This window comes from Populus alba, chromosome 11 (assembly GCF_005239225.2).
Source record: "Populus alba chromosome 11, ASM523922v2, whole genome shotgun sequence".
NCBI lineage: Eukaryota > Viridiplantae > Streptophyta > Magnoliopsida > Malpighiales > Salicaceae > Populus > Populus alba.
The window spans coordinates 19,741,699-19,759,797 of NC_133294.1; the positions used below are offsets into that span (position 1 = coordinate 19,741,699).

The 18,099-nt window shown below is 33.1% G+C and overlaps 2 protein-coding genes and 1 long non-coding RNA gene across 3 annotated transcripts; 2 read left to right on the forward strand and 1 right to left on the reverse strand.

The window, feature by feature from the left end:
- LOC118031304 (transcription factor bHLH93) lies at positions 1-1,626 on the forward strand. Its single transcript, XM_035035669.2, has 4 exons — positions 1-727; positions 815-982; positions 1,080-1,247; positions 1,339-1,626. Exons 1-4 carry the CDS (start codon positions 107-109, stop codon positions 1,423-1,425), a joined length of 1,044 nt encoding a protein of 347 aa, XP_034891560.1. The 5' UTR covers positions 1-106; the 3' UTR covers positions 1,426-1,626.
- Positions 1,627-8,506: 6,880 nt separating this feature from the next.
- Positions 8,507-10,156, reverse strand: LOC118031305 (uncharacterized). Its single transcript, XR_004684508.1, has 2 exons — positions 9,534-10,156; positions 8,507-8,888 (listed from the first exon to the last, which is right to left on the reverse strand). It is a non-coding gene; the product is annotated as an uncharacterized lncRNA (long non-coding RNA).
- A 2,552-nt stretch (positions 10,157-12,708) lies between these two features.
- Positions 12,709-13,911, forward strand: LOC118031306 (uncharacterized protein At5g65660). The gene is made up of 2 exons (XM_035035670.2): positions 12,709-13,284; positions 13,631-13,911. The coding sequence occupies exons 1-2, from the start codon at positions 13,072-13,074 to the stop codon at positions 13,787-13,789; spliced, it is 372 nt and encodes a 123-aa protein (XP_034891561.1). The 5' UTR covers positions 12,709-13,071; the 3' UTR covers positions 13,790-13,911.
- The last annotated feature ends 4,188 nt before the right edge of the window (positions 13,912-18,099 follow it).

Here is an 18,099-nt window from a genome sequence, read left to right on the forward strand (position 1 = left end):
TCCAACTTGATCCAGCTTCACATTATCAAGGTATTTATCATTTCCCAAGATAGAGAGAGAGAGAGAGAGAGAGAGAGAGAGAGGGAGAATTATTGTTGTTAGAGCAATGGAAATTAATGGACATGATTTCTTAGAGGAGTTAATAGCTCTAAGTAGGGAATCTTGGCAACCCACTCCAAATTATCCAGCAGAAATGAATGAGCTTTTCTCTGGTAGTTTTAACCATGGTTGCTTTGAAGAAATCCCAGCTACACTCCCACAAACTTCTTTCTGTCCTGAAGGATTAATTTCATCTCCTCTTAAACAAGACTTCAACAACTACTACTTTAATGAAGTCTTCTGCCCATTTGGTGATGAGTTCTCAGCACCACAGTTCACAGATGAGTTCTCTTCGGCCCCGCAATTCACCGATTCTTCCTATAACACGCTTGACACACCACCATTTCCTGTTCAAGACGATACTCCAATGTCCATGATGGAAGATGAGGAGCTGGGTCTGCTTGCTAATGATCAACAGAATTTGCAGATGCAGGGTACTTGCAAAGTTGAGCCCATTCAGTCCCCGGAGGTGTCGGCTTTCAATGCTGGTATCTGTCCAGAAAGAAAGATTAGAGGCAAGAAGATGGAGGGGCAACCATCAAAGAACCTAATGGCCGAGAGAAGGCGAAGAAAGAGGTTAAATGACCGGCTTTCAATGCTAAGATCAATTGTTCCTAAAATCAGCAAGGTAAAGATTGATTCAATTAGTGACTGTGTGAAAAATTCATCTTCATTTAAAGGCTAATTTGGTTGTTTCAATGCAATTTGTCAATAGATGGACAGAACATCAATACTTGGAGACACAATAGATTATATGAAGGAACTATTGGAGAGAATCAACAACTTGCAACAAGAGATTGAAGTGGGTTCGGAGGAGTTGAAGATGATTAGCATTTTCAAGGACACAAAACCTAATGAAATTGTTGTGAGAAATTCACCAAAGGTATGCACTCTGAGGCCTGCACTAATCCATGTATAAGACTCCCAATAAAAGGCTGAGCATCGCTGAACAGACATTTCTTTCAATATTTGCCTTGCAGTTTGAAGTGGAAAGAAGAAACGAGGATACAAGGATTGATATTTGCTGTGCAACAAAGCCAGGGTTATTGCTATCATCAGTAACAACATTAGAAACATTAGGCCTTGAGATTCAGCAGTGTGTGATTAGTTGTTTCAATGACTTTACAATGCAAGCTTCTTGCTCAGAGGTACAAATTCAATTCGTTGCTATATGGGTTAATTCTTCTTGTGTAAGATTAAGAAGTTGCTAATTTGTATTCTTTCTTGTGATGATAACAGGAATTGGAGCAGAGAGCACTAATAAGTTCTGAAGACATAAAACAGGCATTGTTTAGAAATGCAGGATATGGAGGGAGATGCCTGTAGACAGTAAAGGAGTAGAAAAGGGAGGAAATTGCAGTGAAGTCTTTTTTAAGAGACATTTTCAAATCTCTTTTATTTCAAAGAGGTTTTCAAGTGAGGGAGTTGTTAACTTCACTTTTTTAAAATAAGTTGCGTCTGCTCATCAGAGCTATGCATTATCTACTTCAATGTGAGATCTTTATTAATCCAATTGCTTTGATATCATGAGATTGTTATTTCTTTTCTCTCCTTTTGTGTGTGTGCCGGGGGGGGGGGTGTTGGGGGGATTCAGAGCTTATCAGTAATTGGAAGCTTACGTAAGGAGGGATTTCTTCTTGCCGATTTCTATTTTGTGGATGTGGAATTTCCCGGCAATTATAGTGGAATAACATATTACTGTGAGTGTTTGCTAATAATGTATGGAATATGCAGTTGCCGTCCCCCGAATCTTCTGTTAACAAATTTAGGATGAAGCAATCACTTGGAAATGGGATTTTCCAACACAAGTATAAGATGATTGCAGTCTTTTTGCCTTGTGTTTTCCAAACATGTCAGTACCCCTGCTTGATTACTTATCTAGAGCTAGAATAACTAAAAGCTTTCCATCTTTAGATAAAACAGAGGACTCGTTTGCAAGCTAGGATAGTTTCCAGGATTTTCAGAATTTATCATTCAAAACAGAATTCAGATGTTACAATTAGAGAACAGCATGTCCACTGAAGTAATCTGTTCCCAGCCTTATCAGCATGTTATACTTGGTAGTTTGTAGATTACAAAGATAGAACAAGAAAAGAATAAAATCCAAAGGGATCTTGATGAGTATCGCTGAGCAGATTTCTCAGGTACCTGTAACCAATTCGGGAAGTATAGGCCTAGACAACCGACTCGTAAGATTCTACATTTTCATCACCAATAGCTGATAAGACATTGCAATCAAACTCATTTATAAAGACAATTTGATTAAATTCAAATGTGTTGTGGAAGCTGAACTTTATCTCCAAAGAGCACTAAAAAAGAGGACCATCTACAAATGGAACTAAATTATGCAATTAGTAGGCCATCATAAAGCTTATTGATGTGTCATTGCCACATAAAATAGATTCTGACAATATAATAAACTTGCCTTTTCTCCTATTTCGTAAAATCAGTTTGTCTTGTCCTCCCATACTTTTAGCTGGTGTATGCTCTCATGAGGGATATATATCTGATTGACCCCAAACATGGCCCTGGACTCGCTGTGCCGCCTTTAACTGTTGAAGATTCTTTGAAATGACCCGGGAAATGACCCGACTTTTTCAGTGAAGCCCCAATTATGAATCTCTGTGCTGCATAAAGTCCCTCGCAGCAAGAAGAAACTGAGACATTTCCCAACAGAAGAAGGAAGATGCTGGGATATTTCCATGCAAAGAGCAATAAATACATGTACCTCTTGCAGATCTGTATTCTTGGTTTATTAGATCATGCTGAGGATTGAAAAAGATGATTCAACCTGACATGCATATCATAAATCTCATGAACTAGACACTGTAGGCTTGTCCTGGACACCATGTCGAACCATGTGCGTTCCATAGAGAACCAGGTGAGTTTCATTGGTGACTAGTCGCGATATTGAAGTAACAATATAAAGCCCTATCTTTTGTTAATGGAGATCTTTCCTTGCTAGAGGACACATATGAGAGGGGTCCCTTTAGTCCTAAGAAACCAATGGTCAAGATCTCCGGCCATACTTTCCTCCCGATTGGATGCTGCAGTGGTGCCTTTTCCAAAGCCAGGCTGAAACTTTACATGTTGCAAGAGATAACGACGTAATTTCGGACCTTTAAGAATCTTTAGGGGGCAAAAAATTAAAAAAAACCTTGTTTTATAGTGTGACGTACAGTTTTTACACGACTCTCAGACACCACATTTAGCGGTGATAGAGTTTATCGATTCCTAAAGTTCTTTACATCAGAGAAAAAAACTATAGTTTTCAAGCATTAAGATTAATTCCCTTTATTGTAGAGAAAATTACAAACAAAACTTTGATGTATTCTTAAAGGCCTTCGTACCATCAGTTCTGTTCTAGTTTGTTTAAATACAAAAAAAAAGAAATTAATAAAATCTTGATTAAATTTAAATTTAAAAACTACATAGAAAAAAGAATTAAAAAGCACAAGGGAAATAAATAAAATTATGAAAGAATAGTTTATGAAACTAATTTGGAATTCGGACCTGAAAACAAAAATAGTTGTAAGCTAATTGCCCCTATATAGTTAGGCATTTAGAATAATCTGTTTAAATTTAAGTTTGATACAACAATTAAATCAAAAATTATATTTATTTGTATTAAATTACATGTTGGACTTGTTCGAAGCTCCTCAAAACCTAGAAATTCTTGATAATTAAGGAAGTAATGTAATAAAAATAGTTTTGCCAAGAATAATGAAGGCGATGTCCCCATGTTAGTCCCCCTCGTTCTTGATTTAATTGGAAAAAAAAAATTAACTCCTTCATCCCAAAAAATAGATACTTTTAATATGGTGTTCTTACCAATTTATGCGTGAGATAGCTCACTCCTAATATCTTAAATTCTATTTTAGCAAATATATTTTTATATAATTGTTTTTAATTTACGCAAAACTTTTTAAAAACCAAAATATCAATGTAATATTAAAACATCTTTTAAAATGTTGACAACTTTAATTGATGTATATCGGCATTCCTAACAACAATATCTTGATCAATAGTTACATTGGTAATTTTATGAGATTGACCCAACCTCTTGAGAATATATTTGATTTGGATGACACATCCACACATAAACCCTCTTAACATCAATTTCAACAAATTGTTAAAACTTTTTATCCATTGGTTTAATCTCAATCTACTCACTAACTTTAATATGTTACTTAAATCTCATCCTTACTTTATGTTTTGGTTTTTCAATATGTTTAGCAACTTCAAGTTGTTTATTTAGAGTTTTGTTAGCTTTACCAACATCTTATTTTATAAGAGATTGCTACGAAATTTAAACTGTTTTTTTCCTTGTTACTAACACTAAATTTACTCACTTCGCTCTACAACATCCTAAAAGAATTGAATCTTTCACTATTGGTAGCCTTTTTTTTCATTAGTATCTCATCCTTTAATGTTATATTGCTTGCCTCAATCAGTATAAATAGCAAATGTACTCCTATCCTTCCTTGGATTGCTAACTTTACCCCACTTGAAAATCTCACCACCTACTAATTCTTCATCTCCTAAAGTCAATTATGTTACACTAGCCTTTGAAACTTGGTGTTATATTTGTTGACGGATTTACTTCTTTACGATCAACCTTGATATCGTTGAAATAAATATTATTTGTAATCATAAGGAATAAATCTTTTTTGTGAATCATCTACCTCATATATATCTATGACATAATAGGTTGTCTTCCCTCTCTTTAGCTTAAACAAGACAAGTTTTGTCATCTTCTTTTCTATAATACTGACATATTTCCTAACCCTGTCACATTTGATGATCCAATCAAAGAACTTTTTTATGTCCATATATCAATTGATGGTAAGGGTTTTTACTTTTATCTATAACTTGTTCATTTGTTATCTCTTGTAATGTGGTGGTTTGCCATCATCTACCAAACCCCCATGATCCTGATTAACCTCATCTTTACCAACACCCTCCACATAGAAAGTGGTTGTCTGGGTGGATCTTCATAGATAGGTTCGGGGTTAGGTAACTCTCTAAGCATGTTCTTCTACTCTTCGTGATCCCTTTTATGTGCCTCCTACTAGCGAAACTAGATGTTCCAAGCTATTTGACATTGCTACCATTTTTTGCTCTTAATTATCTAGCTTTTGTGATTATATTAGTTTCACTACCTCTTGAGCTCTTCACAACTTCAATCTTCCTTAATCTCACCAAATTTCAGTCTAATATAATTGTTAGATAAAAAATTATGCTTGTTTTTATTGGATTGCATGTTGAACTCTTTTCAAAATAATCAACATCTAAAAAATCTTAATAGTTAAGAAAATAAAATAATAAAAGTAATTGTGCCAAAAATAATGAAGATAATGTGACTAAAAAAATAAAGGCATGATTTCAAAAACCATCAATCTTGACAATAAATAAAATGAAACGAAGTTGATTATTTTCTTAGGAATAAAATTGTAAAATATTATAAATTACCTTTCCAATAAGTGAAATTAAGTGTTCCATTTTTTCTTGTAAGAGATCATAGAGATTTGGCAAAATCTAAGGATTTATATGAAGGGAGGCTATCTTGCATGCCAATTCTTCAAATGATAATTTAGTTTTTGTTGGTGATATGCTCTTTGTCTTACCTTTATTTTTAAAAAACTACCACCGTACGGAAATTTAATAAGAAAACTAGGTCAAGTGAAATGAAGCTCTCTTTGTCTTACCTTTATTTTTTTGAAACTACTACCGTATGGAAATTTAATAAGAAAACTAGGTCAAGTGAAATGAAGCATGGGCCTAACTTTTAAGCAGATGCTAATCTCACTACAAATCAAAAAAGTCCATCGAGGGCAAAAAAACAAATTATACGTCTAATGACATTTTAGTTGTTTTACTATACTCAAATAATAAAAATATATATGCTCCTGATCAATCCTTTAATGACTCATGGGTCTTGTGAAAAAACCTAAATACCTCCAACATTCGGGTATTTGATATTTTAGAAAAAGAAAAAAGATGTTATTGCATTGTTACAATGAACAATGCAAATGATTCTATGCCTACAATGTTTTTCATTGCCTAATCAGATTTTGTTGATAAGAATTGTCACACTCGAATATCGCGGCAATCAATTAAAATTCATTGAATGAAAAAAAAAAAAAAAAACAAATATCTGACATCTTGTTCTTTGAAGGTAAATGTTTGGTTTAAGGAGTCTTCACCTAGTATTAATTCACTAAGAACCATAACTGGTCATTTAAGATTTTATGGTACGGGACTAGTTACGAGAAAGCAAAAATGCTATTACCTTATAAGCGTCCTACCTGAGACAGACTGTATTGTTGGTTGTCTAAAATTGCTAAGAATTTATTCTTTTTTTTTATTATTCTTGTTATCATGTTCCTGACTTTGACGTCAGTGAACAATTCTACGAATATTTTTAACTTGGTATTAATAAATATTACACAAACCCAAAAAATATGAGTTATTCCTGAATATGACGTTCGTTAGTTGGTTCGTAAAATCTTGAATTGTTAATGAAGAAAAAACAATTTTTCTAGGCCAATTTCTTTTGTTTAACCTTTTTTTGTTATTTGCTCTTTTTAGATTAAAAATAAAAAAACATTGTCTAGTGGATTTCCTTTTAATAATAATGGTCCATAAGTTAAACACATAGCAGAAAAGTACACAATGCAAAGAAAAATAATAAAATGAAATGTGAGGGGCCATAAATAAATCAACGAAAATCTCCAAATATTTCTGTAAATTTTTTATATATATAAAAAAAAAGATTCATTTGACCAGATATTAAAATAAAAAAAGAAATATAATACATGGAAAAGATACAAGAATATCTTTTACTAAACACACCCTTAGCAAATAGCTATTTGAACCGATTAGGCTTGAGGTCCAAACTCAGCCCCCTCTTGTTTTGCTAGGCTGGGCCAGATTCAGCCAGCCTGCAAAACAAGGAGAGAGAGAGAGTGATAGACTAGAAGAGCATTTGGCTTCAGAATACTTTTTTTTTTCTTTTTAAAGAAAGAAAAAAAAAAAAGCCAATTACCGACAAAGAAAACAACTGGATTGATCCTGTAAAGGTAGCATAACTGAAAGGGTTGTTGGATAGTAATGGTGCATTACAACATAAAGGCCCAAGCCCGGTTACTGGTTAAGGCCAGTAACCTGTTGATTCTGTCTCTGCAAGCGTGCGTGAGCTTCACGCACGCTTGCCACACCGAAGAGTGAATTAAATTTGCAAGGAGAGGAGTGCTTACCTAGGTTTTTTTGCAGACGTCTTGGACGAAGAATCGGCAGGCGCTTGTCGCGGGTGAAGCCTCTGTCTTTGGCTTCCTTTTGTTCTCTCCGTTCCTGCTCCTCTAGTCACTTCTCTCAGTCTCTTTTCTATTTCGATTTCTTCTTCCTCTGTTTTTTTTTTGTTCTCTCTTCCTCCTCTTGATTCGTTGCGTCCTCTGCCTTTTATAGGCTTTTCTTGCGCAAAACTGATCCTTATCTTCCCCTGGACACTGATCTTCATGTGGAAATAGAACTTGAGAGTCCGTGTTTTGGTTGGATTGGGACACCAACAGTACTGCCAATGCTGGTTATGGCGGCGAAGGAAACGGCAACGAACTGAGAAACTGGTGATGGAAGTCGTGGGAATTGCAATGTGTCTTTGAGTTGCCTGTCTGGGCGGCAGTCGATATTTCCTTAGCAGGGGGGCTCCTCTGTTTCCAGAGGAAGAAGACGAAGAAAGGAAATGAAAACGACGCCGTTTCTTGGCTGGAGCGGCCGTTTTTCAATTTGATCCACGAAGTTTCAACATTTTTTAAGCGGACCCCTGAATAATTAGACCCCTGCCTTTCGGAGAAGTTTACAAAACAGTCCTTGACTTCCAATTTAAACCTTAATTGAATCTTCAACTTTTAATTCTTTAGAAATTACCCCTGCAAAAATCAGACTCCCTGTAGTACTCCCACCTTTTCATTTTGGTCCTTGAACTTTAATTGCTTACAATAACATAAATCAATCCCAGACTTTGATATTTCTCCAGTTAAACCTCTAATTTTATTCATTAAACTAATTTAAAGTTTAATTAAATCTCTAAACTTATTAATTCTTCAATTAAGCTTTTGATATCATTAATTAAACCTATTCAAAGTTTAATATTATCATCAAAATAATTAATTCTTAGGTGTTAAAGATTTATAGTCCAATAATATATTTTTTAATGATGATAAACAATTCACGCAGTAAAAACTAAAAAGATAAAGATGACAATTAATATCATCCCTCCTGTTACAGACAATATATATCGTAAAATATAAGAAGCCCCCGTACCGATGTGCTTGTTTAGCATATACCCAAATTATAACATGGCAAGATAAGTTTATTATCGTAAAATATTAAACATATGCCATTAGTAATATCACAAATAACATTTAAAACATGACATGCCATAATAATCCAAGGGTTAATTCATGCACATTACAAATCATATTTTCAAAAATAATATGCAAGTATCATGCCGCACCCGATATCATGATGACTTTTAAAAATTCAAACGCAAAAAGATAGGCTTTTGATATTTTGTTGTTAAATGAGAAATGTCTCATTTAAGAGTCATCATCACCTGATATTATGGTTGCTAGAAACCCCAACTGGCCAACATAAATTTTATGGTACGGAACTGGTTACATGAAATGGAAAACATTACCTCTTAATAATATCCTACTTGAGGCATGCTGTATTGGTGGTCTTGTCTAAAATCGCTAAGAGTTTGTTTTTCTTCCATTCCCATGGTCTTCCTGTAATATTGCAGACTTTGGTATTAGTGAATATTAATTTATGAATTTTTCAAAATCTAGTGCTGGTAAATATTGTATAGCTCGAAAAATATGGTATTCTTGACTCTAACGCCAATGAATAAACCCGTAAAATTTGGACTAGAAGAAACTATATTTTTTATTTTATATATATATTTTTTAGATAAAAAAAGGAAATAAGTGTTGCTTATCATATCCACATTCCACAACAAAAGTCACAAATAGAATATACCGCAAAAACTAAAAAAAAAAAAAAAGATTGCGAGAAAGCCATAAATAAATCAACAAAAAAATTTAATTTTTTCTGGAATTTTATAATATCAAAAGGTGCTTGTTTGGCTCTATACCAAAATAAAGGGATATAAAATAAAATAAGGAGGGAAAGGCATAAGGGCCTGAGGCCCAGCCTGGTCTTAGTATTTGCCGGGTCCGGTCCGGTCCGTACAGGCTGGGTTCGACCCAGCTGTCCAATCCAGTCACTAGTTCAAGCAAGTGACCCTGCTGGCCATAGTCAGCATGCGTGCGTGAAATGCTCCCGCACGCTTGTTACAGTAGATGGTTAATTAAAAATCAAGGTAACAGTGCCAAGTGAATTGAATTGAGAGCGGGGGAAGAAAGAACGCTTACCTGGGGGACGTTCTGGACAAAGATGCTGCGGACTTCTTGCTGGGATTCTCGAATTCCCTCCTCTCTTCTTCTGCTCCGTCATCTTTCTTTTATGTTCCTTGTTTTCCTCTTCGTCCCCTTCTCCCTCTACTGTTTTTTTCGTGTTCTCTCCCCTCTCTGTATCTTCTCTGTGTTTTCTCCTCTCGTCCGCCCCTCAGTTTTTTTTGCCTTTCTGTTCTCTCTGTCCTCTGGTTCTGGTCTCCTGTTCTCGTGTTTGTTCCTTCTCTTTCGTCTCTCTCTTCTGGTTCTTTTTTTTTTCTCCTCTCCATGTTCGTGGCCCTCTCTCTGGCTTTTATAAAAGCCAGAGAATGCCATGCGATCGCCTCCAGATAATGAGGCGACCTTGTAGGAATTTTATTGCAGGAGTAACGGTCGGCGACGCATCGTGGGGGCGAGGCGTCCGTTTTTCTTCCTGGTCTGATGAGATGAAGAAGATGAATAGTGTTCTTTGAAACAGCGCCGTTTCGCCCCTTAATGGATATGGCGAATTTCAGTTGCCCCCCTGGAGCTCTGACGTTTTTCAATCGGACCCTTATTCATGGAAAACCTGCGCTTGTTTTTAATTTTGCCCTGGATCAATTGCAACTGGGCCCCTGAAATTTAGCACCATTTACAAAACAGTCATTGGTTTATCAAGTATTCAATTAAGTTCGTAGTTGACTCATCAACTTTTGATTCTTTCAAAATTACCCCTAGAAAAATCAATTAAACTCAGTATAGTATCTCCGACTATTCACTTTGATCCTTGAACTTTAATTTATTTCAAAAATGACTCAACTTAGCCCCAAACTTTGATATTTCTTCAGTTAAGCCCATGATTTCATTAATTAAAGTAAATTAAAGTTCAATTAAGTCCCTAAGCTTATCAATTCTTCAATTAAGCTCTTGATTTTATTAATTAAACTAATACAAAGTTTCATTAAGTCCTCAAACTTATTAATGATTTCAATTTTTGACCAATTGACACCCACATTTATAATTTAATGCTTATTAGTTCTCAAATTTTCAATTTGTGTTGTCTGAAATCATTTCTCAAATTATTATTTATTTATTTTGTTATGTATTTTTTTTAAAAAAATAAAAAGTTAGGTCATGACACGTCACAGCCATATTTTTCTATTACTTTAGCATATTAAAAAGGGAGGCTATAAATCCACAGTATAACTTAAATCAAGCACTAAATCCATGAGTTCAAATGTCAATAAAGCGCATGAAATAGATGTGTGAAACGCAGCCTAGGAACCGGTTAGGTCACTCCAAGTGGATGGCTCGGCTGGATCCTCCTCATCACTCTCCAGACCAACACCTAGTGGAAAGTCTCTCACGACATGCCTTTGATGGGCACAGAACATTTATGCTTGCAGATCCCAGTTCTGCTCTTATTGCCTGTAATAGCGTAGGAATATTTCATTAATGGTCCAAAACAGTACAAGCAAGGGAAAAATGGGATGTCTATACGATGCAACAGTTGTTCTTGAATCATACCCAAACAGTTGGGTTTCTAGTCAAACCCAATCATTTGCTAGTGATAAAAAAATTTATGGTACTGATGTTATATTAGATATTTTTAAATTAATTTAAAAAAGATGTACATAAAAAAAACAGAAAATAAAATCCATGACCCATAACTTTTATATCCTATTGAATTTTTTTTTTTTTTAAATAGATTCAATAACACTAATTATTACCAGAAAGCCTTAAAGTTTCTCGCTCGTGGCTCAAAAATTAAAAAAACTCTTTCTTTTGTATGTACTCGTTGTTAAATTGGAAAGCATTGGAGAGTTTATACAAGTACATTTAAAAAATGCAAAATCGAACAATCGTGCTATAAACTGTGGGTTTGTCTTTATTTTGTCACAGAGCAATATCTGTGTCAAAAAGCATTCGGAGTACATAGCGGTGTACCTGTGGAAGATCCAAGCCACCTGATATCCACTGGATCTTTCCACCGGCAATATTTTAAATCTATGATAGGTTTATTAATCATAGCACTTCCCACCTTGAGTTGAAAGTGGAATCAGCAGCCGCTGGTTGATGGATATACGATGTTGGAATTGACTGAGACCTAATATTTGCAGAAGAATAGTGATATTCAAAGGACCAGTTATTAAATAAGATTAGCAATTATGATCATCGTGAATCTTTTGAGATAAAAAGCACAAAGCAAAACTGCACCACCTCCTATCCGAAATCAACCAGTGGCAGACCATTAATGCTCGTAAAGATGATCCACGAGAACTCAACATCGCTGCCTCCCTGTGCCTCGCAATTCCTCGGGGAAGATCATGCTTCTGTACGAGGTCATTTTACCACTCTTGTAATAATAATACATGACTCAAGAGATGGCTGTAAGATCCAGTCCCATGGAAGATCTTTATAAAATACGGCAATAAATGGATTTAAATAAATGGGTCAATTTATTTTTATTAAATAAATAGAAATGGTAAACTTAGTTATTAAACTTATGATATTATAAAACCGATTTAATTTAAAATTTTAAAAAATAAGGGCAGAGAAGAGACGGTAACCCAACCACAGGTTCACAGAAGTCACAGCAAATCAGGAGTACTTGTAGAATTTTGAAACACCTAACCATGTAGCTGGTAGATGGTGGTAGGGCATGTAAAAGTACAGTGCGGTTAGGTCACAAACTGTTTTACACGTAAGCAAGAGGATGGCAGGGGAAAATTGATTGATTGGGTGTGTTCCACCCAGATCCATTTGTGGTCATGAACCCGTACACTTCTACCGCCCCTTCTGGTGATGTGAAACGAGAGGCACTGTTTCTTATTTTTATAATGTTTTCCATTCACGCAGCCTACAAAAACTTCACTCAAATTTCAAATCTGAAAGCGAAGGACACCAAGCACATGGCATCTGGGTCTTAATTCCTTATGATACGTAACTTTGCCTGGCCCTTTTCAATCAATTAAGCAACCCAGCTCTCTCAGATTATTGATCCATTGTCTGAAAATCGTCGATCGAAGGTTTTTTTCAAGGTTGTCGTTTTCGTTTAAACAGCGCTTAAATATAATAAAGGTTGTTTTTTAAAAAATGTTAAAAATATTTAAAATATTAAGCTAAATATTTTATAAATGAGATATATACATAGTTCTCTTGATTTCTCGTATAAAGCTACAGATAGTGACGAAATTTCAATCCTCATCCCTCTCTTCCGCTGCTGCTGCTGCTGCTGCTCTGCTTCTGCTAATTATATAGATTAACACTCTGCACTAAGCAAGCGGCCCCGCGCCTCTCTTTCTTTCTTGAAATTTCTGTGTAAAGAAGCAATAAATATAGACAACAACTTGGAATAGGCAAGCAATGTAGGACCCTCCACTTCCGTACTGAAGTTGTACCAAAAATGTACCCAAACCCACTAGATGAACAACTCAGATCTCAATAAATTGGCACCGCCACCCTCAGTGCCCCTATTCTGATGCCCTTCTAGTTCTCTTGCATGAGAAGATAAAAAAGAGAGATTTAGCAAAAATCATCAATGGAGGAGGGAGATTCAAATCGGCCATCCCTAGGGTTCCCGGTAGGTTTAGTTCTTCTATTGTTTATGTTGTTTATCATGAGTGGCTTGTTCAGTTGCTGCCTCCACTGGGAAAAGGTACTTTCCCTACTTGGAGTTTCAAGCGAGGACAATCATTCCCACATCGAAGAAGATGTAGAACATTTGCCCCAGAAATCCTCACCCCCTCATGTGGTATATCTTTCTTTCTCTCTCGCATCTCGATGTTTTTTTCTTCAATTGATTTTTGATATTTAACTTCTTTGTGGAAGGAAAGAGATAGAAAAGAAAAGGAAGAGACAGGATTAAAAACTAAACAAGGGGAATTCTTGTACATGATCTTATCTTCCCATATATGTAAAGCATCTCAGGGGATCTAATAACATCATCTCTTTTTTGGGTTTTGATTAATTGATGAGAATATTATTTTTTGACAAGGAGACAAGGAAATCTTGGGTTTCTTTTGATGATAATATGGTCATATCTTTGCTTAATTTTGAAGTACTGAAGTGCTCATGTATGTATTTGAACATTCAAACAGGAGTTGAAGAAAAATCAAGGCCAGAGCCTTCCAGTTTTGATGCCAGGGGATCGAGTTCCAAAGTTTATAGCGATGGCATGTCCATGTGAGCCTCCGCGAACTGAGAAGATAACAGTTCAAATTCAGAAGCCACCTTCTTTTCCAGTACCTTTATACTGATTAATGACTTCACAGTACTGCGCGATCATTTTGTGTGTGTGTGTGTGTTGTATATACTATATATATAATAGACAGACTAGGATGTATCAATTAATTAGTTCAAATTTCTTATTTTTTGGCTATTCCTTTTACTTGAAATTATGCACTCACAAGTGCAGATATATTTTCGAGATGGTTTTTACATTGGCAAATCAATGCTACAAAGGTTACAGAGATTTTGAACTTGAACAAAAGAACTCCAAAAAATATGAGACGTGCAGGTTGCCCAGTGATGAATTAGCATAAATTAGGTGTTGGTTTGTGATTATAGTAAGATCATTTTCAATTATGATTAGCAAATTGTTAGTTGAATCAACGATAAAGAACGAACAAAATTTCTGGACTTTTTTGAAGCTTCAAGTTCTCTTTTCATTGATGCTTTTGGGAGATGGTAAAGCTCTGAGTTTTTGAAGGAAGAGTAAAGTTGAATCAAAACAAGAGTGGGAATAGTATCTTGGCACCTTTATTCTACAAACAAGAAGCAGCACCGTTCATGTTTTGAGCAAAATCCATGCTTTCCTCCACATTCTTTGTGCTCATAGATTCTCCAGTTTGCAATGAATGCGCTCTGGTTTCTCTTAAACTTGTGTACGGGCCTGGCTTTAACGAGCAATGGGAATCGAGAGGAGATAGAAGGCCCACGCATATCTAATCCCTTCCATCGTGCGCTCTAGGTAGTGGAATGTCTAGAGGACAGCACGTATTTAATTAATTAACAGAGAACCATTTGTCAACCTTTAAATATAAAAAGAAAAGGCGTTAGTACCTTTATTCACTTTTCCTATTTTGTTTCCACTCGAAAGAATAAATATGGAGGTATAGTTAATGTGTTTTTTAATATCAAATAAAAAAATATAACTATAATTTAAAAAGTTAATGCTTACATCTAATAAAATAAAATGAAGATTATATGTGTTAATAAAAATATACATCTCGAAGTTAATTATTAATATAATAGAAAAATAAACAATATTAAAATTATTATAGTGAAACACCACTTTCTTTTAGTTTTTGTATGATAATTTTACAAAGAAAATGTAAAGAATAAAAAAGGAAAAATAATAATTCATGAAAGGAAGTAAAAAATTTGATGGATACTAGACGAAACACTTTTAAAATACAGGAATGATGACATAATAAATATCAATTTAAAAAATTAAAATAATGAAATATTAGCTCGATTCGAATAAGTCATGATTAATTTATAATTAAATTATGAAACTGTGATAATTTTATAGAACTCAAATTAAAATAAAATAAGAAGCTAATTATAATCAACAAAATATTAAAGCTAAAAATAAAAAGAAAAACATTCAATTAAAATAAATTACTACCTTTCTAATAAGTCATTTTAAAATTTTTTAAAGTATTTTTTATTTTAAAATATATTATAATAATAGTTTTTATTTATTAAATATTATTTTTGACATCAACATATTAAAATGATTTAAAAATATTAAAAATATATTAATTAAAAAAAAATTAAAAAAAACACTTTCCAACCACACTACCAAACACACATTTTTCTCGTACTTTGCTCTCTTTAATTGGGTAAACGAAGAATACTTCATTCACAAAAAAAAAAAAAACTCAACTCGGAGCACATTCCAGGTTACTCGGAAAATAGGCAATGCATCTCCAGAACTATGAACACATGAGCCGCAGTTCCCTTCTCAAAGTGCATGGCTGCGGGTTAAATAATCACATTGAATCCAGTACCAGGAGGCAGTTCTTTAGCCAGTCTTTTGGGATCTGCTCTGCAACACAAAAAAGATAAAAAGAGAAGGAGAGAGGATATTAATGAAAAATAATTGTTTTTTTTTAAAAAGGCTAGGTGTTGTCATGTCGAGCCGGCTAGGCCCACAAGCCTGATATAAGAGGAAAATCCAGGTGATTGGGCCTGTAAAGTTTGGATTGGACGCCTGATTTTCTTATATTTTCTTCAAAAAGAAAGAGTGAAAGATATGTCCTTTTTTCATAAATAAAAAAGGATGACATGTTGTCCACTCCACTTGAGTAGACAGCATGTTATTTCTTGGGATATCTTTCTATTTATTAGAATATTTTTAGAATTAAAGTGAGTGATGCAGCAGGTATGTTTTTAAATTTATGAAGAAAAAAAAAACCAGAACCTCTCTTTTGTTATTCGTTTATTTTAATTAAGTTTTAATTGAAATATGTTTTTTTTTTATCAGAAGTGCGTTTTTATAAATAAATAAAAATTATCATTAGTTGTAAAAAGATTTTAAACCGATAAAAAATATTTTAATTATTTTTATATAATTGTATAAAAAAAATAAAAATGAAAAATCGAATATAAAAAGTTATTAGTGTTATTAGCAGTGTGTGTTCTCATTGAATATTCATGTAATTTTTTTTAAAAAAAAACTTGTGGATTATTAGTTTCATATATATATCATAATAATAAAAGGAAAATATTACTGTAAAGAAATAAACTTTTCTTTAAAAACATGGCATGATAAAATAATTTTTACAGATTGTTGTAATTATTGCCCATGTGTGCTGTTAAGATGGCCCAGGTGCAAGTCAGTTTTAGAGCCCAAGCCTAAAAAATCTTATTTTAAAGATCGACAACGATGCATGGTCTGTTTAGGCCAGTGACCTGTCTACGAATGCAATACTTTTTGATCATTGGAGATGGATGAACATTGATTCAGCGGTTTTACTCTTTCACTGAAAAAGCTCAACACTGTTAATAAAAGGTATTTTAGACTAATCTTAAGGTTTATTAGTTATTATCAAATTAATTGGAAGGCAAATAATTTTTTTTTCTTTTCAATTATATAATAAAATGACTAAAACATCATTGAAATAAAAAAGTTAAACTAAAGTCAAAGGATATTTTTGTATTTTTATAATGATTTTCACGTAATTATCATATTAGATGAGGGACACCTTGTCATTTCAGCAAACATATAAAATAATAAACATATACAAAGCATAGTGAAATGGTTAAAATGCCCTTATGTTGTGTTATTGAAAGTGTCTTTATGCCTTTTACTTGTTGGTGCAGGATATGTCTATGATGGTTGTCCAGTTTATTGCTAAAAGTCAACTTCAATCATTATTTATTTGATTTCTAAACATTTTATAGAAGTTTGATTCTCATTATTTTTTATTTTTTGGTTCTTTTACTAAATTAATGTTTTCATTTGCACTATTTAATTAAACATAATTTTTTTTTTAATTTTGATCCTCGTTATTTTAATTGCTATTTTTTAAATACTTTTCTATAATTTAAATTATTTTTTCAATGTAGTCCTTCAATATTTAATTAATTAAAAATTAAACTTTAAGGTATTTTAGACTATTTTTAACGTTTATTAGTTATTATCAAATTAATTGGAAGTTTAATAAAAAAAAATTTTCTTTTCAACTGTATAATAAAATAACTAAAACATCATTGAAATAAAAAAGTTAAACTAAAGTCAAAAGACATTTTTATATTTTCATAATGATTTTCACGTAATTATCATTTTAGATGAGGGACACCTTATCATTTCAGCAAGTGTATAAAATAATAAACATATACAGAGCACAGTGAAATGTTAAAATGCCCTTATGCAGTGTCATTGAAAGTGTTTTTATGCCCTTTACTTGTTGGTGCAGGGTATGTCTATGATGGTTATCCAGTTTATTGTTAAAAGGCTTTATTTTATCTTTTTTTTTCCCCTTATTTTCTCCGTTCTCTACTAAGAATTATAGTTTAGTCTTATTTGTTGTTTATATTTCAACTTCGATCATTATTTATTTGATTTCTAAACATTTTATAGAAGTTTGATTCTCATTATTTTTTTTTTTTTGGTTCTTTTACTAAATTAATTTTTTCAATTGCACTATTTAATTAAACATATATTTTTTTTTTCAATTTTGATCCTCGTTATTTTAATTGCTATTTTTTAAATACTTTTCTATAATTTAAATTATTTTTTCAATGTGGTCCTTCAATATTTAATTAATTAAAAATTAAACTTCAAGGTGTTTCCGTGTTTAAGAGGTTATAAATTAAGATACATTATTTGTGTTTTTTTTTTTAAATATTTTTTATCTGGTTATCCTAATCACATTTCTTTTTAAATTAAATCCATTTATTGCCGTATTTTTTTTATCTAATTAAAATAAAACCAGTTTATTATATCTAATAAAATCTATAACCTAAATTACGCATTTTTCTTCTTCTTCTTCTTCTTCTTCTTTTAACTTGTTTATAGTAGCTAAACATTATTTTTTTTCATAAAATAACAATTCAA